Raw genomic sequence first — 22,235 nt, forward strand, 5'->3', positions numbered from 1 at the left:
CTATTATCCTAAGTCAAGGCTCATTAAAGGGTCAACATTGACTGTTGAGATTGCTACTTCCAATAGATGGCACTAGAGTTCTAGTCCTCTTCCTCTCTGAAGAGACAATTTGAAGATTTCCCAGAGGAGCATTGCGGCTTTAAGTTTCCTCATCTCGACATGCTAATCATGTCACTCTCCACAAGGAGAAACAATACTTCTTGACCCTTGAATTGCGAATTTTGAGAATGAATGTTCAGTAGGAGGAGAAAAAAGAAAATGTCTCTTTCTTCCACAGTGTATTTTACCAGCAGATTTAGCGTGGATTTCTTATGTTTTTGCGCGGATTCCACCTGCGGTTTTACACCTGCGGATTCCTATTGAGGAGCAGGTGTAAAACGCTGCGGAATCCGCACAAAGAATTGACATGCTGCGGAAAATAATCTACAGCGTTTCCGCGCTGTATTTTCCACACCATGGGCACTGCGGACTTGGTTTCCCATAGGTTTACATTTCCCACATGTCTACTTTTCATCAGCACAATTTTGGAACCAACATTTTTTTTGTCAGGACGTTATATGGGTTAAAAGTTGACCAGCGATTTTTCATTTTTCCAGCAAAATTCACAAAACCATCTTTTTAGGGACCACCTCACATTTGAAGTGACTTTGAGGGGCCTATATGATAGAAAACACCCAAAAGTGACACCATTCTAAAAACTGCACCCTTCAAGTTGCTCAAAACCACATTAAAGAAGTTTATTAACCATTCACGTGCTTTACAACAATTAATGGAATCTGAAAGGAAAAAATGAACATTTAACTTTTTTTCACTAAAATGTTATTTTAGACCCCCATTTTTTTATTTTCACAAAGGTAACAGGAGAAATTGCACCCCAAAATTTGTTGTGCAATTTATCCTGAGTATGCTGATACTCCCTCCATATGTGGGAGAAAACCATAGTTTTGGCACACAGCAGGGCTCAGAAGGGAAGGAGCACCATATGACTTTTTCAACTCAAAACTCGCTGGAATTGAGATTGGACGCCATGTCACGTTTGGAGAGCCCTTGATTTGTCTAAACAGTGGAAACCCCACAAGTGACCACATTTTGGAAACTAGTCCCCTTAAGAAACTTATTTAGATGTGTGGTGAGAACTTTGACCCCCAAGTGTTTCACAAAAGTTTATAATATAGAGACGTGAAAATAAAAAATCTATTTTTTTTTACACAAATTATCTTCTAGCCCCAATTTTTTTATTTTCACAAGGGCAACAGGAGAAATTTGACCCCAAAAGTTGTTGTGCAATTTCTCCTTAGTACGCTGATCACCAATATATGGGATATAACCATTGTTTGTTTGCACGTTAGGGCTCGGAAGGGAAGGAGCACCGTTTGACTTTTTCGATGCAAAACTCGCTGGAATTGTGCGCAGTTTGAAGAGCCTCTGATGTGCCTAAACAGTGGAAACAAGTCCTCATATTTTTGGAACTAATCTACTGCGGCGCCCCAGGGTCCTGGCCGTCGCAGTGGTATCGCTTTCCTCTCGGGGAGAGTGATGCTACGTTTGGAGACAAAGAAGGATAACTGCATCCAGGTATCGCAAACATGCAACACATTTCACACTCCAGGCCACCAGGGGGAGCTCTTGCTCCTATTTATTAGGTCACTCCCCACTTTGGTAAAACTGGTCGCCTGTAGGGAAAGTTAGGGAGTTGCTGGCTGAGCTCCACTACGTTAGTTGGTCCCTGGCAGGGGTGGGATCCTGTCAGAGAGCAAAGGAGAAGGATACAGAGCTGTGCATGCCCTCAGAGCTGCAGCTCTTAGAAAGAGACATCAAAAGCATAACTGTATTGCAGCGAGCGTGCAAAAGAAGTCATAGCAAAGGAGTGGATATCAGAAGGGGACCAGCCCTACACAGGCTGCCTCCTTCTGAGGCGCAGGAGCCCGGTAGCCAGAACACCGAGGGAGTAATGATCTTTATGCCTTGCTCCAGAGACCGGCAGGACAGCTAATTTCACGTTACCTGTCTGCCCTACACCCAGGAGGCACGGTGGCACCCCTTAGAGGCTGGGGCATGATAGAGTCCCTATAAACCGCCTCAAGCCACCAGTCATACGGGTTTGTCCTATCCTATCCGGGGGACAGAGAGAGAGACATAAAATCTTCAACAGTAGGGACTACAACACTACAGCGCTAGAGGAAGGCTACTGATTTCCACCTGGACAAGGGGACTCTGGACTTGCCTCCAAATCAGCCGGACTCTGCCTGCCCTGTGATCTGGTGCTCTGGACTGCAGACGCTGAAGTCTTCAGTAAAGGTAAAGAGACTGAAACCTTGTGTCCTCGTTCTTCTCTGCGCCTCTCACCATCCACCATCTACACACCGGGAAGCCCTGGGGATATACTTCACCTGTGGGAAGGTATACCATCTAGCTGCCATAACATCACCCCAGCGGACCCCTTAAAGCAGCGTCGGTCACCCTGACCGAATACCACAGGTGGCGTCACAAACCTTATCCCTTTAAAGACCTTTCCCTTTTACACAGACGTCCCAGGGCCATGGACCAGGTAAGCCACCGTGACATCCCCCTGTGAACTGAAGGACCCAGTACCGAGTACTCCACTGCCCTACGGGGGCGATCCATTACTGTTACCAGGTATGTGAATTTTATAATGTAGCGGCACATGTGAGTTGTATAACGTTTGTCAGGTTGTCATATGTCAGTTGTGTAAGTCAGAAATTAATTTAGTAGTGCATGGAGATGTGGTACAGTCTGAAGCATTCTTTCATACACAGGCCAGGTTTTTTGGTGCAGGTGTCGCATTAATAAATGGTGTCATTGCGTCTTACCCTTCTGTAACACACTCTTTTTTTCTGCTTTGAGGGACCTTGCCATCTGTATGATGTGCACGGCTAGCATCTTGTACAACACCTTGGCCTTTCTCAAAGCACTGTACGGCTGGAGGACTTGATCAGAGAGATCAACGTCCCCCATATTTTTGTTCTACCCAATACACAGTCCAGTTTGCAGACCTGTGCAGAGGTACCTCGTGCAGTGCTGAGGGCGCTGCCAATACCATCTATGGTGGTCAAGAAAAAGACATCCCTCTTATCCTTGTACTTGACCACCAGTAGGTGGTTACTACATTGGGCTCTGCTGTCACCCCTTCTGAGCATCTGCCCTATTAGCATTTTTGGGAGGCCTCTGTGATTTTTTTGCATACAGTACCGCAGGTTGCGGTACCTCGCACAGAAAGGGACTTGAAGATTGGGATGCTGGTATAAAACTTATCAACTTAGAGGTGATAACCTTGATCCAGCAGTGGGTGCACCAAATCCCACACAATTTTCCCACTCACTCCCAGGACAGGACATTCAAGGGGTTCAATCCAGGTGTCCTTCCCTTCATAAGCTCTAAACCTGTGGGTGTACCCTGAGGTACTCTCACACAGCTTATAGAGTTTAATTCCATACCTGGCCCTCTTACTGAGTAGGTAATGATGGCACTTTGGGCCATGTACACTTCAGCAAACGTTTTGTTGAAGTGTTCGATGACCGGCCAAACTTTGAACAGACGGACAAAATCGGAGTCATCTCGGGGAGGACACTCTGCATTATCATTATAACACAGGAATTTGTAGATGGCCTCAAAACATGTCATGTCCATTCGGAACACTGGAGTGTTGTATGAAACATCAACACTCCAATATTGCCGAAGTTCTGGCTTCTTCAAGATCCCCATGTGAAGGACCAGGCCCCAAAACGTCTACAGGAGACCAGTTAGAAAATGATGAATCGTGGTTTTGTGCCAAAAATTGATGAGCGAACTGTCACGATATGGTATGAAATATCATATAAGTAGTTTCTCTTGCTAGCAGGCTGTGGGCTAAAAAGCCCCCCCCCCCCCTCCCTTTCACTCAGCCAAGAGCTTTCCTTTCCAAGGTATGGGGGAAGAAGAGTTTATAACCTCTAGCTCGGAGAGCAAAGGTATTTACGACCGGCATCCCTGCAGTGGAAAGTGACCGGCTAGAACTGGATTATAAGTCTCTAGAATCCATGGAAGTTCTTTGTTCTGTTTTTGTAAGATATTACGCAAACCATTTAAGTTAAGAACGCGAAAATATATATTCTTAATCTCCCTCGGTGGATCTACCCATCACTCTAAACACGGGCTTCTAACTCTGTCTGGTAAAGAAGTAGGGATTTCTCTGTAAATATGTATCACAGATAGGACATATTTGATCTCATTAGAATGCCCACGTTAATCCGAGATGAATGCTGGGTTTGTTATGACTATGACATGTTTTGTAGCGGAGTTATAGAAATTAGATAAAAGTTAGGGTAAAATTAGTTAACTGAAGAGGTAGGAGGGATGAGGTGATCCAACCCCTTTCTGGGATGTCACAGGCTGGAGCTATAACTGTCTGCCCAGATCCCAGCAGTCTCTTCTTGTCTTTTTCCTGGAGAGCCCGGAGCACGTCCAATGAACTGGGACGTATGGAAGCTCCACTAGCCTGGTTGCCTGCAATGCTCTGAGAACATGTGAGTGTTATCTTTTCTCCTGTAATCCCTTTATGTTATAATTACCTTGTACATATTTGCAATTGTCTTATTTGTAACATCTTTGTAAAATATTTTGATAAAGCACTGCCTAAATTTTGTGGGGTATATTATTTTATACTAGTTCTTTCTCCATGCTCTAAAAATGTACCCTAAGTCTCCTGAAGGGAATTACGCTACTGTGTTGGGTTAGCTTCGGACCCGTTTAATCGAAGCTGGTGGCAGCATACGTTTTGTACTGGGTAGTTGGGTGTTGTTGTAGCGACTGCGGCATTGATAATTATTGTTCCTGCCTGAGCGGGAGTAGTTTATCGCGTCGCTGCAGCATGCCCATTAGCCAGTACATAGCAGGCAGCCTTTCTGGCGACTAATTACCCAGGGTGCAGTACCTAATCTGACCTGAGAGTCAGGGGGGGGCGCCAGAGAGCTGCAAGTCTTAAGTGGAACTGTAAGCTGGATATACATAAATCCCTGCAGTTCGTGGTATGTTGAAGAGCAGTGGGATACCTAAAATAAGCCCCTGCTGTAAACTAAGAGGTCAATAGCCTTGTGTGTGTTTTTTCATCACATTGTGGAGTGGAGGGATAACTAAGATAGCCCCCCTGCACATGTGATAGCCGTCTGTTGGCTTAAAGTCACCCTGACCTGTGACATAGGGGTGACGGTTATGGTGTGAATCGTGAAACGAACAAATTAGTTTGGCCCACCATGAGGTTAACAAAATCATCAGAGAAAAAGACTTGGAAAAAGTCTAGTTCTGTGAGGCCGTTGGTGTCAAACTTGATTCCTGATTGTGCCACAAAATCAGGAATCAGGAGCTCATAATTTTCGGGAGCGAGGTCCATACGGGGTCAGTAATGGGGGGGGGGGACTTGTTCACCTTCTACACTGGTGCGTCTTCATAGCGGTTCAGCAGCACTTGAGGAAGACGAGGAGTCAGAGTATGAAAAATAAAGTGTTGGAGGCAAGGAAAGCGTATGTCTCCTTCACTGACTAGTGCTTTTGGGACGAGCAGGACAACATTTTTTTTATGTATGTGGTGTTAGTGTCAGTACTTTATTCAGTTGTGTGTGTGAGAGAGTGCGACTTCAGTTGCAGTGTTGCATTAAAAAAAGATGTAATAATCTGTCCCGCATCCATAAATGCCATGCTGCACTGACGTATTATTGCGGACCACATGGAAAAGGGTTTAAACTATATTTTGTTTAATTTAATTTTGCAGAAATGCGCTTTTAATCCTATATATTAGGTTTTTTGGTTTTTCCAAAAACCTCTCCTTCAGAAGGAAGAAAACTAGTGCGCCTACAAAGCGGCTATCCTGTAAATTAAGAAGTTGGTCACTGCTTTCCATGTCCCTCTCATGTGCCCTAACTCCCACAGATAAGCACTTCTCTAAATACTTTGCTGTGCCAAATCCTGCTGTATCCTTTGCTATATCCTCTTGCTGTGACGTGAGCTATAACCTGAGCAGCTGTAAACTGCACTGTAACCTGAGCTGTAACCTGAGCTGCAACCTGGACTGTGACCTGAGCAGCTGTAAACTGCACTGTAACCTGAGCTGTAACCTGAGCTGTAACCTGAACTGTGACCTGAGCTGTAACCTGCACTGTAACCTGAGCTATAACCTGAGCTGCAACCTGGACTGTGACCTGAGCAGCTGTAAACTGCACTGTAACCTGAGCTATAACCTGAGCTGTAACCTGAGCAGCTCTAAACTGCACTGTAACCTGAGCTGTAACCTGAGCTGTAACCTGGACTGTGACCTGAGCAGCTGTAAACTGCACTGTAACCTGAGCTGTAACCTGAGCTGTAACCTGAACTGTGACCTGAGCTGTAACCTGAGCTGCAACCTGGACTGTGACCTGAGCAGCTGTAAACTGCACTGTAACCTGAACTGTAACCTGAGCTGTAACCTGAACTGTGACCTGAGCTGTAACCTGCACTGTAACCTGAGCTATAACCTGAGCTATAACCTGAGCTGTAACCTGAGCTCTAACCTGAACTGTGACTTGCGCTGTAACCCAAGCTGTAAATACAGCTATAACCTCAGCTGTAGGCTGTGCTGTAACCTGATCTGTAACCTGTGCTGTAGACTGTGATGTAACCTGAGCTGTAAACCTGTGCTGTAACCTGATCTGTGACCTGCGCTGTAACCTGAGCGGTATTCAAAGCTGTAACTACAGCTGTCCCCTCAGCTGTAGACTGTGCTGTAACCTGATCTGTAAGCTGTGCTGTAACATGCTGTGTAACCTGAGCTGCAGACTGTGTTGTAACCTGATCTGTGACCTGTGCTGTGACATGCTGTGTAACCTGAGCTGTAGACTGTGCTGTAACCTGATCTGTGACCTGTGCTGTAACATGCTATGTAACCTGAGCTGTAGACTGTGCTGTAACCTGATCTATAACCTGTGCTGTAACATGCTGTGTAACCTGAGCTGTAGACTGTGCTGTAACCTGATCTATAACCTGTGCTGTAACTTGAGCTGCTCTTGTAGTCCCTTGATTTCTGGCTGAGACTCTGCTGATTCCTGAAATGTCTTGTCTACTTCTCCCTCAATTCTGGGCTCTGGAAGTTAACAGGTGGGGACTAGAGTTGACAAGTCTTAGCGACTGGTGGGTGGACTTAGTGAGTGTGGGTGGGACTCATTGTGAATATGGTTGGGCGGGACTTACAGAGCAGGTGGGGCTGCACTCAGCAGTATTCACTGTTTCAGTGAATGCCATACACAGGCACCCTCTTAAAGGCAAGGTGGCACACCACAGGCACCCAGTTAAAGGCAACATCAAACAGCACAGACACCCACTTAAAGGCAATGTTACATAGTAACATAGTAACATAGTAACATAGTTAGTAAGGCCGAAAAAAGACATTTGTCCATCCAGTTCAGCCTATATTCCATCATAATAAATCCCCAGATCTACGTCCTTCTACAGAACCTAATTGTATGATACAATATTGTTCTGCTCCAGGAAGACATCCAGGCCTCTCTTGAACCCCTCGACTGAGTTCGCCATCACCACCTCCTCAGGCAAGCAATTCCAGATTCTCACTGCCCTAACAGTAAAGAATCCTCTTCTATGTTGGTGGAAAAACCTTCTCTCCTCCAGACGCAAAGAATGCCCCCTTGTGCCCGTCACCTTCCTTGGTATAAACAGATCCTCAGCGAGATATTTGTATTGTCCCCTTATATACTTATACATGGTTATTAGATCGCCCCTCAGTCGTCTTTTTTCTAGACTAAATAATCCTAATTTCGCTAATCTATCTGGGTATTGTAGTTCTCCCATCCCCTTTATTAATTTTGTTGCCCTCCTTTGTACTCTCTCTAGTTCCATTATATCCTTCCTGAGCACCGGTGCCCAAAACTGGACACAGTACTCCATGTGCGGTCTAACTAGGGATTTGTACAGAGGCAGTATAATGCTCTCATCATGTGTATCCAGACCTCTTTTAATGCACCCCATGATCCTGTTTGCCTTGGCAGCTGCTGCCTGGCACTGGCTGCTCCAGATAAGTTTATCATTAACTAGGATCCCCAAGTAATTCTCCCTGTCAGATTTACACAGTGGTTTCCCATTCAGTGTGTAATGGTGACATTGATTCCTTCTTCCCATGTGTATAACCTTACATTTATCATTGTTAAACCTCATCTGCCACCTTTCAGCCCAAGTTTCCAACTTATCCAGATCCATCTGTAGCAGAATACGATCTTCTCTTGTATTAACTGCTTTACATAGTTTTGTATCATCTGCAAATATCGATATTTTACTGTGTAAACCTTCTACCAGATCATTAATGAATATGTTGAAGAGAACAGGTCCCAATACTGACCCCTGCGGTACCCCACTGGTCACAGCGACCCAGTTAGAGACTATACCATTTATAACCACCCTCTGCTTTCTATCACTAAGCCAGTAACTAACCCATTTACACACATTTTCCCCCAGACCAAGCATTCTCATTTTATGTACCAACCTCTTGTGCGGCACGGTATCAAACGCTTTGGAAAAATCGAGATATACCACGTCCAATGACTCACCGTGGTCCAGCCTATAGCTTACCTCTTCATAAAAACTGATTAGATTGGTTTGACAGGAGCGATTTCTCATAAACCCATGCTGATATGGAGTTAAACAGTTATTCTCATTGAGATAATCCAGAATAACATCCCTCAGAAACCCTTCAAATATTTTACCAACAATAGAGGTTAGACTTACTGGCCTATAATTTCCAGGTTCACTTTTAGAGCCCTTTTTGAATATTGGCACCACATTTGCTATGCGCCAATCCTGCGGAACAGACCCTGTCGCTATAGAGTCCCTAAAAATAAGAAATAATGGTTTATCTATTACATTACTTAGTTCTCTTAGTACTCGTGGGTGTATGCCATCCGGAGATTTATCTATTTTAATCTTATTTAGCCGGTTTCGCACCTCTTCTTGGGTTAGATTGGTGACCCTTAATATAGGGTTTTCATTGTTTCTTGGGATTTCACCTAGCATTTCATTTTCCACCGTGAATACCGTGGAGAAGAAGGTGTTTAATATGTTAGCTTTTTCCTCGTCATCTACAACCATTCTTTCCTCAGTATTTTTTAAGGGGCCTACATTTTCAGTTTTTATTCTTTTACTATTGATATAGTTGAAGAACAGTTTGGGATTAGTTTTACTCTCCTTAGCAATGTGCTTCTCTGTTTCCTTTTTGGCAGCTTTAATTAGTTTTTTAGATAAAGTATTTTTCTCCCTATAGTTTTTTAGAGCTTCAATGGTGCCATCCTGCTTTAGTAGTGCAAATGCTTTCTTTTTACTGTTAATTGCCTGTCTCACTTCTTTGTTTAGCCACATTGGGTTTTTCCTATTTCTAGTCCTTTTATTCCCACAAGGTATAAACCGCTTACACTGCCTATTTAGGATGTTCTTAAACATTTCCCAATTATTATCTGTATTCTTATTTCTGAGGATATTGTCCCAGTCTACCAGATTAAGGGCATCTCTAAGCTGGTCAAACTTTGCCTTCCTAAAGTTCAGTGTTTTTGTGACTCCCTGACAAGTCCCCCTAGTGAAAGACAGGTGAAACTGTACAATATTGTGGTCGCTATTTCCTAGATGCCCGACCACCTGCAGATTTGTTATTCTGTCAGGTCTATTAGATAGTATTAGGTCTAAAAGTGCTGCTCCTCTGGTTGGATTCTGCACCAATTGTGAAAGATAATTTTTCTTGGTTATTAGCAGAAACCTGTTGCCTTTATGGGTTTCACAGGTTTCTGTTTCCCAGTTAATATCCGGGTAGTTAAAGTCCCCCATAACCAGGACCTCATTATGGGTTGCAGCTTCATCTATCTGCTTTAGAAGTAGACTTTCCATGGTTTCTGTTATATTTGGGGGTTTGTAACAGACCCCAATGAGAATTTTGTTACCATTTTTCCCTCCATGAATTTCGACCCATATGGACTCGACATCCTCATTTCCTTCGCTAATATCCTCCCTTAAAGTGGACTTTAGACAAGACTTTACATAGAGACAAACCCCTCCTCCTCTCCGATTTTTACGATCCTTTCTAAACAGACTGTAACCCTGTAAGTTAACTGCCCAGTCATAGCTTTCATCTAACCATGTCTCGGTTATTCACACTATGTCAAAGTTACCTGTAGATATTGTTGCACACCACAGGCACTTGCTTAAAGACAATGCTGCATTTCACAGACACCTGCGTAAAGGCAATGCCATCCACCAAAGAATTAATCTACTTTCTATAACTATGAGACAACTACTATGGATCTTTCAGGATATGGACATACCATAAACTTTTATAATACATATAATGAGGGCAACTTACCTCCTATCTCTCACCTTAGTATGTGATTTACATTTTGTTCTACTTAACAACCTCTTTTTTATTATTTAAAGGGAACCTGTCACCCCCCTCAGGCGTCAGTAACTAAAAGAGCCATCTTGTGCAGCACTAATGCTGCATTCTGACAAGGTGGCTCTTTTAGTTATTGTTTGTTGCACTGCAGAAATAATCGCTTTTTTAAATTTGTCCCTCATACCTTCAAATCGCCACGGGGCAGGTCTTTCCCCCCTAATCTAGACGCACCACAGCCGTCACTCTGCGAGCTGAGCACCTCCTCCTCGGGAATTATTCAATTCCCCAGGTGCCTGCGCTGTCATATTCTGTCTTGGGCATGCGCAGTTCGCGTTGCCCGACCACTGACATCACTTTATGTTTTGCTTACTGCGCCTGCACGCACACGCGCCCGAGATCCCGCACCGCAGTCTCTTATTATTTACTCACATTGCGGGGCGGGATCTCGGGCTGCGCGTGCGCACAGGCGCAGTAAGCAAAACATCAAGTGATTTCAGTGGTCGGGCAGCGCGAACTGCGCATTCCCAAGGCCGAATATGACAACGCAGGCACCTGGAGAATTGAATAACGCTGAGGAGGCGGCGCCCGGCTCGCAAAGTGATGATGTGGTACGTCTGGATTAGGGGGGAAAGACCTGCCCCCGTTGTGATTTGAAGGTATGAGGGACAAATTTAAAAAGCGATTATTTCTGCAGTGCAACGAACAATAACAAAAGAGCTACTTTGTCAGAATGCAGCATTAGGGCTGCACAAGATGGCTCTTTTAGTTACTAACGCCTGGGGGGGTGACAGTTTCCCTTTAAGCAGTGGTACAGCTATCAATTTCCAACGAGGTGCTTTATACATTTTCAGTTATTGGTAGTAATTAAATTTTTCTTTGATTTATGTCATTGCCTGTTGAGCAGTTGTTTTTGGTGTATGGCATTGCCTATTAAGCAGTTCTCCTTGGTGTATGGCATCGCCTTTTAAGCAGTTACCTTCATTTTACTAATAGTGTGGAGATTCTTTACATTCAGGCCTATCCCCATCCATTGGTCCCTCCCATCCTCCATGTCAGTGAGGAGGAGCAGAGGATAGTCTTTACTGTCAGGGCTGGTGTAATGGTGCTTTGTACATTACTTCTATTTCCTGTAGTGTCTTATAATGAGGTCCGCTGTGTGACTCTGGGGAGGAGTGGGAGGGGTGTAGGCAGAGTTTCAGCTTTGTGCTCACTGCTGGCTTGCTATTCAGCACAAGGAATGATGGGAAATGTAGTCTGAAGGGAGCAGAAGATTCTGAACAGGAAGAGATTGCTATGACAACAAAGCTGCAGTAGTGCTGTCAGGGCACAGGAAGCGAAGCAGAAAGGCATAAAACAACATGAGACTTGGCAGAAAAGGTCTATGGGGATATTTAGGGGCATTATCCTGGAGCATTTATCATAAACTAGTAATTGAGCCAAGGTAGTGGACGACCTCTTTATTGTCTCATGAGCTGAAGAGGTGTAGGAAGGAGAACCAGGTTGATGGTCTCTCCTGCGTATCTGGGCTGGAACCGTCGGGGCTGTCATCAGTGTTGCAGGAGGAAGAGATTACTGACCAGAGCAGTACAGGGCACCTGACTGATGGGGGAGGGTCAGACTTAACCCCTTCCCAGCTTGTGACACAGCGTATGGCCGGAGTCACACTACAGCGAGATACGGCCGAGTCTCGCAGGTTAAAAACAAGCTCTGGCGCCGACACACCGGAGCGGAGCGTACGGCTCCATGTATTGCTCTGCAGCCACACGCTCCGCTCTGGAGTGCCGGTGCCAGAGCTTGGTTTTAACCTGCGAGACTTGGCCATATCTAGCTATGTGTGATCCCGGCCTATGCATCATGAAAGTCGGTGCCAATCCGACCTGTGATGCATATGTTGTGTCACAGAATGATCGCGTTCCTGCGTGTCGGGTGACCGGGGTCAATGAAAGGTCACCCGACCCGCAGGTACAGGGGGACTTATAATTGACCCCAGGGGGTGGCTTTGCCCCCCGTGGCTACGATCGCTCTGATTGGCTGTTGAAAGTGAAACAGCCAATCAGAGCAATTGTAATATTTCACCAATGAAACTTGGTGAAATATTACAATCTGGCCATGGCCGAAGCTGCAATGTCATCGGCCATGGCTGGAAACCGCAATCAGCCCCCGCCAACGACTGATGGCAGCGATCTGCCGCCACCATCAGTCTTTCCTCCCCTCCGTCATGTCCTTCGTTGCCCTCCTCTCCCTCTCCGTCCTGTCCTCCGCTCCCCCTGTGGTCCGATCCCACCCCCGCATACCTCCCAAGTCCTCGTGTCCCTCACGATGTCCGTCCTTCTTCCCCCATGGGCGAAAGCACCCGCTGGAATATGCCGGCTGGCAGATTCATTCATTCATTCCAGGTACATTTTGATCACTGTGATAGGGTCTGTCACAGTCATCAAAATAAAAAAATAGTAAATATCCCCCCTTTTATCACCCCCATAGGTAGGGAAAATAATGAAATAAAGAAAATATATTTATTTTATTTTTCCACTAGGGTTAGAATTAGGGTTAGGGTTAGAATTAGGGTTGGAATTAGGGTTAGGGTTGGAATTAGGGTTAGGGTTATAATTAGGGTTAGGGTTGTAATTAGGGTTAGGGATGGAATTAGGGTTAGAATTAGGATTAGGGTTGGAATTAGAGTTAGGGTAACGGTTGGAATTAGGGTTAAGATTAGAGTGAGGGGTGTGTTGGGGTTAGGGTTAGACTTGTAGTTAGGGTTATGGTTAGGGTTGGGATTAGAGTTAGGGGTGTGTTAGGGTTAGGGTTGTGGTTAGGAGTGTGTTGGGGTTAGGGTTGTGGTTAGGGGTGTATTGGGGTTAGGGTTGTGATTGGGGTTATGGTTAGGGTAGAGATTACAGTTAGTGGTGTGTTGGGGTTAGTGTTGGCGTTAGAATTGAGGGGTTTCCACTGTTTAGGCACATCAAGAGGTCTCCAAACGTGATATGGCGCCACCATTGATTCCAGCCAATCTTGCGTTCAAAAAGTCAAATGATGCTCCCTCCCATCCGAGCCCCGATGTGTGTCCAAACAGTGGTTTAGCCAAACATATGGGGCATCAGTGTACTCAGGAAAAATTGCACAACTTTTGGGGTCCAATTTCTCCTGGTACCCTTGTGGAAATAAAAAAAATGTGGGCTAAAAAATCATTTTTGAGGAAAAAAAAGATTTTTTATTTCCAAGGCTCTGCGTTATAAACTTCTGTGAAGCACTTGGAACTTCAAAGTGCTCCCCACATATCTAGATAAGTTCCTTGGGTGGTCTAGTTTTGAAAATGGGGTCACTTGTGGGGGGTTTCTACTGTTTAGGTACTTCAGGGGTTCTGCAAACGCAACGTGATGTGTTGTGAATTCTGTGGCAGAGCTCCCTCCTGTGGTCACAAGTGGTACTTCGGCTGATTCTCTCTGTGAGCTTCCGTTGGTGGAGGAGAGTGGTACTGCGGCTTCTGAGTTTCCTTCCTCAGGTGATGTGGTGAAGTCGTTAGGTGCTGCTCTATTTAACTCCACCTAGTGCTTTGATCCTGGCCTCCAGTCAATGTTCTAGTATTGCATTTCAAAAAACCTGATCTGCACATCCAAACATAGACACAGTGTGAACAGGTGCTGAACCCAGAGTCGCCAACTCGTATATATTTAAGTAAATAGGGCAGCACACTGCAGCGCCAAAACATGCAAACTTGAAAACACAAAATTTGAACTGCATTACTGCACCGAAAATATGAAAAATGAGAGCTTTTAGCGCATAAAAATGGCCAATTTTATGTGTACCTCGTAGCCACGATAAGGCATCTCTCTTATACGAGGCCCTACGCTTGACCTACCTCTCTGAGAATAAACGTCTCCATCTGAATGGGTACATGTGAAACCTCTCCTTGGACTCAAATTCTCTCTCACTGTGGAGGGGTATTGGACCTATTATAATTAAAACACCTGAAGCTAGGAGGCGGGGAGTGCACGATCAGAAGGCTAGAGAATACATTTCAAAAAACCTGATCTGCACATCCAAACATAGACACAGTGTGAACAGGTGCTGAACCCAGAGTCGCCAACTCGTATATATTTAAGTAAATAGGGCAGCACACTGCAGCGCCAAAACATGCAAACTTGAAAACACAAAATTTGAACTGCATTACTGCACCGAAAATATGAAAAATGAGAGCTTTTAGCGCATAAAAATGGCCAATTTTATGTGTACCTCGTAGCCACGATAAGGCATCTCTCTTATACGAGGCCCTACGCTTGACCTACCTCTCTGAGAATAAACGTCTCCATCTGAATGGGTACATGTGAAACCTCTCCTTGGACTCAAATTCTCTCTCACTGTGGAGGGGTATTGGACCTATTATAATTAAAACACCTGAAGCTAGGAGGCGGGGAGTGCACGATCAGAAGGCTAGAGAATACATTTCAAAAAACCTGATCTGCACATCCAAACATAGACACAGTGTGAACAGGTGCTGAACCCAGAGTCGCCAACTCGTATATATTTAAGTAAATAGGGCAGCACACTGCAGCGCCAAAACATGCAAACTTGAAAACACAAAATTTGAACTGCATTACTGCACCGAAAATATGAAAAATGAGAGCTTTTAGCGCATAAAAATGGCCAATTTTATGTGTACCTCGTAGCCACGATAAGGCATCTCTCTTATACGAGGCCCTACGCTTGACCTACCTCTCTGAGAATAAACGTCTCCATCTGAATGGGTACATGTGAAACCTCTCCTTGGACTCAAATTCTCTCTCACTGTGGAGGGGTATTGGACCTATTATAATTAAAACACCTGAAGCTAGGAGGCGGGGAGTGCACGATCAGAAGGCTAGAGAATACATTTCAAAAAACCTGATCTGCACATCCAAACATAGACACAGTGTGAACAGGTGCTGAACCCAGAGTCGCCAACTCGTATATATTTAAGTAAATAGGGCAGCACACTGCAGCGCCAAAACATGCAAACTTGAAAACACAAAATTTGAACTGCATTACTGCACCGAAAATATGAAAAATGAGAGCTTTTAGCGCATAAAAATGGCCAATTTTATGTGTACCTCGTAGCCACGATAAGGCATCTCTCTTATACGAGGCCCTACGCTTGACCTACCTCTCTGAGAATAAACGTCTCCATCTGAATGGGTACATGTGAAACCTCTCCTTGGACTCAAATTCTCTCTCACTGTGGAGGGGTATTGGACCTATTATAATTAAAACACCTGAAGCTAGGAGGCGGGGAGTGCACGATCAGAAGGCTAGAGAATACATTTCAAAAAACCTGATCTGCACATCCAAACATAGACACAGTGTGAACAGGTGCTGAACCCAGAGTCGCCAACTCGTATATATTTAAGTAAATAGGGCAGCACACTGCAGCGCCAAAACATGCAAACTTGAAAACACAAAATTTGAACTGCATTACTGCACCGAAAATATGAAAAATGAGAGCTTTTAGCGCATAAAAATGGCCAATTTTATGTGTACCTCGTAGCCACGATAAGGCATCTCTCTTATACGAGGCCCTACGCTTGACCTACCTCTCTGAGAATAAACGTCTCCATCTGAATGGGTACATGTGAAACCTCTCCTTGGACTCAAATTCTCTCTCACTGTGGAGGGGTATTGGACCTATTATAATTAAAACACCTGAAGCTAGGAGGCGGGGAGGTACACATAAAATTGGCCATTTTTATGCGCTAAAAGCTCTCATTTTTCATATTTTCGGTGCAGTAATGCAGTTCAAATTTTGTGTTTTCAAGTTTGCATGTTTTGGCGCTGCAGTGTGCTGCCCTATTTACTTAAATGTTCTAGTATTGGACCTGTTTCCTCCTGGATCGTTCCTGTGGCCTGCTGCTCTGCATAGCTAAGTTCCGCTTTTGCTATTTTGTTTGCTGTTTTTTCTGTCCAGCTTGCTTATTGTTTTTTCCTTGCTTGCTGGAAGCTCTGGGACGCAGAGGGTGTACCTCCGTGCCGTTAGTTCGGTACAGAGGGTCTTTTTGCCCCCTTTGCGTGGTTTTTTGTAGGGTTTTGTGTTGACCGCAAAGTTACCTTTCCTATCCTCGCTCTGTTCAGAAAGTCGGGCCTCACTTTGCTAAATCTATTTCATCTCTACGTTTGTCTTTTCATCTTAACTCACAGTCATTATATGTGGGGGCTGCCTTTTCCTTTGGGGTATTTCTCTGAGGCAAGGTAGGCTTATTTTCTATCTTCAGGCTAGCTAGTTTCTCAGGCTGTGCCGAGTTGCATAGTGAGCGTTAGGCGCAATCCACGGCTGCCTCTAGTGTGGTTGGAGAGGATTAGGGATTGCGGTCAGCAGAGTTCCCACGTCTCAGAGCTCGTTCTATGTTTTTGGGTTATTGTCAGGTCACTGTATGTGCTCTGACTTCTATGTCCATTGTGGTACTGAATTACCTTATCATAACAGTGATGCCTGCAGACCATTCCATCTAAGTCTGCATTTCAAAACATCACTACTTCCCTTCCGAGCCTCGACGTGTGCCCAAACAGTGGTTCCCCCCCACATATGGGGTTTCAGCGTACTCAGGACAAACTGGACAACAACTTTTGGTGTCCAATTTCTCCTGGTACCCTTGTGAAAATAAAAAATTGCGGGCTAAAAAATCATTTTTGAGGAAAAAAAAAGATTTTTTATTTTCACGGCTCTGCATTATAAACTTCTGTGAAGCATTCACCACACATCTAGATAAGTTCCCTGGGTGGTCTAGTTTCCAAAATGGGGCCACTTGTGGGGGAGCTCCAATGTTTAGGCACACAGGGGCTCTCCATACGCAACATGGTGTCCGCTAATGATTGGATCTAATTTTCCATTTAAAAAGACAAATGGCGCTCCTTCCCTTCTGAGCCCTGCCATGCGCCCAAACAGGGGTTTATGACCACACATGAGGTATCGGTGTACTCAGGAGAAATTGCCCCAAAAAATTTAGGATCCATTTTATCCTTTTGCCAATGTAAAAATGAAAAAATTGAGACTAAAAGAAAATGTTTGTGAAAAAAAAGTACATTTTCATTTTTATGGCTCAATTTGTGAAGCACCTGGGGGTTCAAAGTGCTCACTATGCATCTAGATAAGGTCCTTCGGGGGTCTATTTTCCAAAATGTGGTCACTTGTGGGGGAGCTCCAGTTTAGACAGGGGCTCTCCATACACTACATGGTGTCCGCTAACAATTGGAGCTAATTTTCCATTCAAAAAGTCAAATGACGCTCCTTACCTTCCGAGCCCTGCTGTGCACCCAAACAGTGGTCCCCCCCCCCCCCCACATGTGGGGTGTCAGCATACTTAGGACAAATTGCACAACAACTCTTGGAGTGCACTTTCTCCTTTTACCCTTGACAAAATAAAAAAAAAATTGTTGCTAAACGATCATTTTTGTGACTAAAAAGTTAAATGTTCATTTTTTCCTTCCATGTTGCTTCTGCTGCTGTGAAACACCTGAAGGGTTAATAAACTTCTTGAGTGTGGTTTTGATCAGCTTGAGGGGTGCAGTTTTTAGAATTGTGTCACTTTTGGGTATTTTCTGCCATATGGACCCCTCAAAGTGACTTCAAATGTGAGGTGGTCCCTAAAAAAATGGTTTTGTAAATTTTGTTGTAAAAATGACAAATTGCTGGACAACTTTTAACCCTTATAGCTACCTAACAAAAAAAATGTGTTTCCAAAATTGTGCTGATGTCAAGTAGACATGTGGGTAATGTTATTTATCAACTATTTTGTGTCTCATAAGTCTCTGGTTTAACAGAATAAAAATTCAACATTTGAAAATTGCTAAATTTTCAAAATTTTCACCAAATTTCCATTTTTTTCACAAATAAACACAAAAATGATCAACCTAAATTTACCACTAACATGAAGCCAAATTCATTTCACACTTAGTCTATGTTTGGATGTGATTTGACTGTGTACGAGTTGGTGACTCTAGGTTCAGCACCTGTTCACAGTTAGTCTATGTTTGGATGTGATGGTCAGTTTTTTGAAATTTGTATTCATTAGCCTTCTTACAGAGCACTCCTCCACCTCTTAGCCACAGGTGTTTTAATCGCAGCAGGTTTATTACCCCTCCACAGAGAGAGAGAAATTTAGTCTAAGAAGAGGATTCACAGGTTCCCATTCAGATGAAGACGTTTATTCTCAGCGAGGAAAGTTTAGGACCTGGTATACGAGAGATGCCTTAATGTGGATACCCAGTACCCATGAATTGGCCAATTATGCGCTAAACGCTCTTATTTTTTCATATTTCTAGTGCAGTAATGCAGTTCAATTTTCATGTTTCATGTTTGCATGTTTTAGCGCCACAGTGTGCTGCGTTATTTACTTGAATAAAGCCCAATATGTCACGAAAGAACAACCTCAAAATCGCTAGGATCCATTGAAGCATTCCTGATTTATAACCTCATAAAGAGACACTGGTCAGAATTGCAAAAAATGGCCAGTTCATTAAGGTCAAAATAGGCTGGGTCATGAAGAGGTGAAATAGCAGTTTGAGTGGGAAGACAGGACACTTGGCGGGTACCGAGCTTGTGAGTAGTAAGACAGTTAACTCCCTCTTCACGGACCCACTCCCGCTAGCTATGCCATACCCCCAGTTAGCAAGACTGACGACTCTTCCTGCCCTCAGTAGACAGAGACTTCCTCTCCGGGTAGTGACCAGGATAAAGTACAGATCTTCAATCCGCTCACCACCGCGGAGGCACTGCTTAATCCCATCCTCGCGGTGCTTGCTGAGGACCAGCCTGTTCTTGTGGCTGTGTCCACTGGACTGTGTGCTCCTACTGTAGCCTTGCTCACTGAACTCCCTGCTTCTTGTTCTGTGCCACCTACCATCACCCCTGCCTCACTGTGCACACAGATCAGGAGATTGCTTGCCAAAGAACCCGGAGGATTCGTCATCGCAAGGAGAAAGTGCATCGCTCATCTGCGGGACCGGATCGGAGACATCTCGCGCCACCGAGGGATCTTCCAGCCATCTTCCTCCAGTGCAGAGACTGATAAGTTAACCTGTTACATTCTATTGCATTTGACTTTTCCCCTATCCTCCAATCACATTCCTTACCCCCCTGCTGGTACCATTACTGTTCTTATTCATAAAGAACCTGTTAACCCTTGCTCTGACTCCTGTGTGTCACTGCATCCTACGCACCTATGCACCTACTCATCCTACAAGTGGCGTAGTCGGCAGGATGCAGTCCAATAGCATGCAGGCGGCAGACCAAGCAGTTGGGGGTGGCCCGAGGACTAGCCTTTCCTTGAGGGCCACGCTGAGTAATTTGCCCAAGTTCAAGGGGAGCAACAACATGCGTTGGAGCTGGACTGAGCACCTTAGAGGCATGATGAGAATGCACCCCATTACCCCTGTACTGGAGGCTGAGGTAGCCATTATGGCCCTGGACCGAGAAGCAAGGGATTCAGTGATGTTATGGACCCCATGAGACCGGGATACCGTAATAAGGTGCTACAGATCTTGGGGACCCAGGGGGACCCCACAGACATAGGAGAACTGAGAACACGACTTTTTAGTAGGATGCAGAAGGAGGTGGAGACCATGACCCAATATATGAATGCCTTGCAAGAGCTCTACACCACTATTATTAGGAAAGACAGTAGGGGAGTCTGACCCACCGACATAATGCTATGAGAACTTCTAGTGACAGGCTTGAGAGACGTGCTGACAAAACAAGCCCTGCTAGAATGTGTACGGGTGAACCCCCAAATGACTTTCCCTGAAGTAGGGAGTGAGGCACGCATGTGTGAACAAGAGCAGGGGGTGACAGTCCCGGTGGGGAAGGTCCAGAGCGTGGGGGTGTCTGTAAATGCTATTGCTGAATCCCAATGGGTAGAAGAACTAAGAAGAGAACTTCTGAGTGTGAAAGTAGAACTGGCTGACATCAAAAGAAAAACGGAGGCTACCAGTAACCCTTCAGAGCCCAGCCATGACTCTAGAATACTTCGCCGGCCGAGGCTTATCACGTGTTACAACTGCGGAGAGAGGCTTATCATTCTACAGAGGCATAAGCCCCCAAAAAATCTCCGGTCTTGGTGGGAAGAGGTGGTCGAGTCAGACGTTCCTGGTGTATGAAGAGGTGCACACGTCTGGAGAGTGGTGTGCGCCTCCATGTGTTACACCGGGTGCTGGAGTGAGATTTCTGGGGCACAGAATGCCACAGCTCTACATGAATCAGACGAGCTGCAGTGTCACGCTCCCGGTCATGCTCCCGTCGTCCTTTTTTAAAAAATATATGATTAAAAGTTATATTTTATATTATTTTCTCTTGGCTGGATAGTGTCCCATCATGCTCCAGTCACGATCCCTGCCATGTTCCCGTCATGCCGTCGTCACACCCTGCCATGTCCCTGTCTCACTCCCCATCACGCTCCCCGTCATGCCCCTGTCATGCCTCCGTCATACCCCCCCTACCAGATTCGGCAGAGCTAGGCTAGATTAGTGTGAAAATGCCAAAATTTTCAAAATTTTGTTGGAACTAGCTTTTATGCCGCTTTTTGGTGTGAAAGCTTTGATGAATTGGGGCCATAAATCTTTGTTTCAGTTTTAAAGTTTAATATCTTCTGGTGTGTTGTAGATTTTGATGGGAAAATCAAGAAATTTCTGTGTCCATGACTGTGAAATCGGCAGCAGTGTTGGTGTGCAATCTGTCCAGTAGTGTGCTAAATTTTGACATTTCTTCATAACTCTTTCCTGGATGATTGCAATTTAATTTAGCTGCAAATCTCAACAACCACCATACTCACAGATCGGTCTTTCATTTCCTTCATGATCAGAATCAATAATCAAACAAGGTGGTGAATTGTTGAATCTTACAGTGGAGCGATTGGGATAGATACAGAATTATCTGTTGTAAATGCTTCTATTCTTAATCTGATGATTTTCATTTATACCATCAGCTCTCTATTTCCAAGACATGGGCTTCTCTTCCCTATATAAAAATCTAGCCTTTTAGTCAAGTGGGTGTTGTTCTCCGCTATTCTCTATGGTAATCTTGAGGATCATTCCCTAAATAAAGTAAATTTACATAGGGAGCAGGGGCCATATCTCAGGAATGGATGTGCTGAGAAAAAAAGAAACAATTCCTCTTGATATGCCATAAATGTCCCCGAGGAGACATCCCCTTTATTATTAATTTGAGCAATAGGAGTGAAGACCCTGCTCACAAAGGCTTAAAGGGAACGTGTCATGTATTAGCAAGTGCAGTCCCATCTGTCAACAGCACAGTAAAGTGAAGCTGAGCAAAATGACAGATTTGATGGAAAAGATTCAGTATACAGGCTCGCTCACACTGCAATATAACACGGCCGCGAGTGTATCTGATGTTTTATCGGATAGCACTCAGACCAATGTTATACTATGAGGCAGCTCAGATCTATGATTGTTTTCTCATGCTAAATATAGGTAAACTGACTGAACAGCAATCTAGTCTGAACTGGTGCATAACCAAAAAAAGACTTAGCAAATAGATCAATGGCTGCACTCAACTGTACTAAAGCAAGGAAATGTGCGATACATGAAATGTGAATAGCATAATGGCTTGTGAAATCTATGAAAAAACACATGAAATGCTTAGCACAAGATTTGGCCAAAAAATGTGAGCCCATCCACCAAACGTCAAGGTAATCTCAGATCGGATGGGTACCTGACCTGACTGCCTAGTGTGAACACTTACCTCTGGCTAATAAGATGGTAAAGCCTGCATTTATAGGAAGGTCGGAACCAACTGTGTTTGGGTGTAATTAAACTCACAGCATGGTGAAGGGCGGGGCGTTCAAGTCAGA

The 22,235-nt window shown here is 44.6% G+C and overlaps 1 protein-coding gene across 1 annotated transcript; it reads left to right on the plus strand.

Annotated features, from left to right (window-relative positions):
• Nucleotides 1-5,890: 5,890 nt before the first annotated feature.
• Nucleotides 5,891-6,640, plus strand: LOC138671743 (keratin-associated protein 10-7-like). The gene has a single exon (XM_069759893.1). It carries the CDS (start codon nucleotides 5,891-5,893, stop codon nucleotides 6,638-6,640), a length of 750 nt encoding a protein of 249 aa, XP_069615994.1.
• The last annotated feature ends 15,595 nt before the right edge of the window (nucleotides 6,641-22,235 follow it).

This window comes from Ranitomeya imitator, chromosome 3 (assembly GCF_032444005.1).
Source record: "Ranitomeya imitator isolate aRanImi1 chromosome 3, aRanImi1.pri, whole genome shotgun sequence".
Taxonomy (NCBI): Eukaryota; Metazoa; Chordata; class Amphibia; order Anura; family Dendrobatidae; genus Ranitomeya; species Ranitomeya imitator.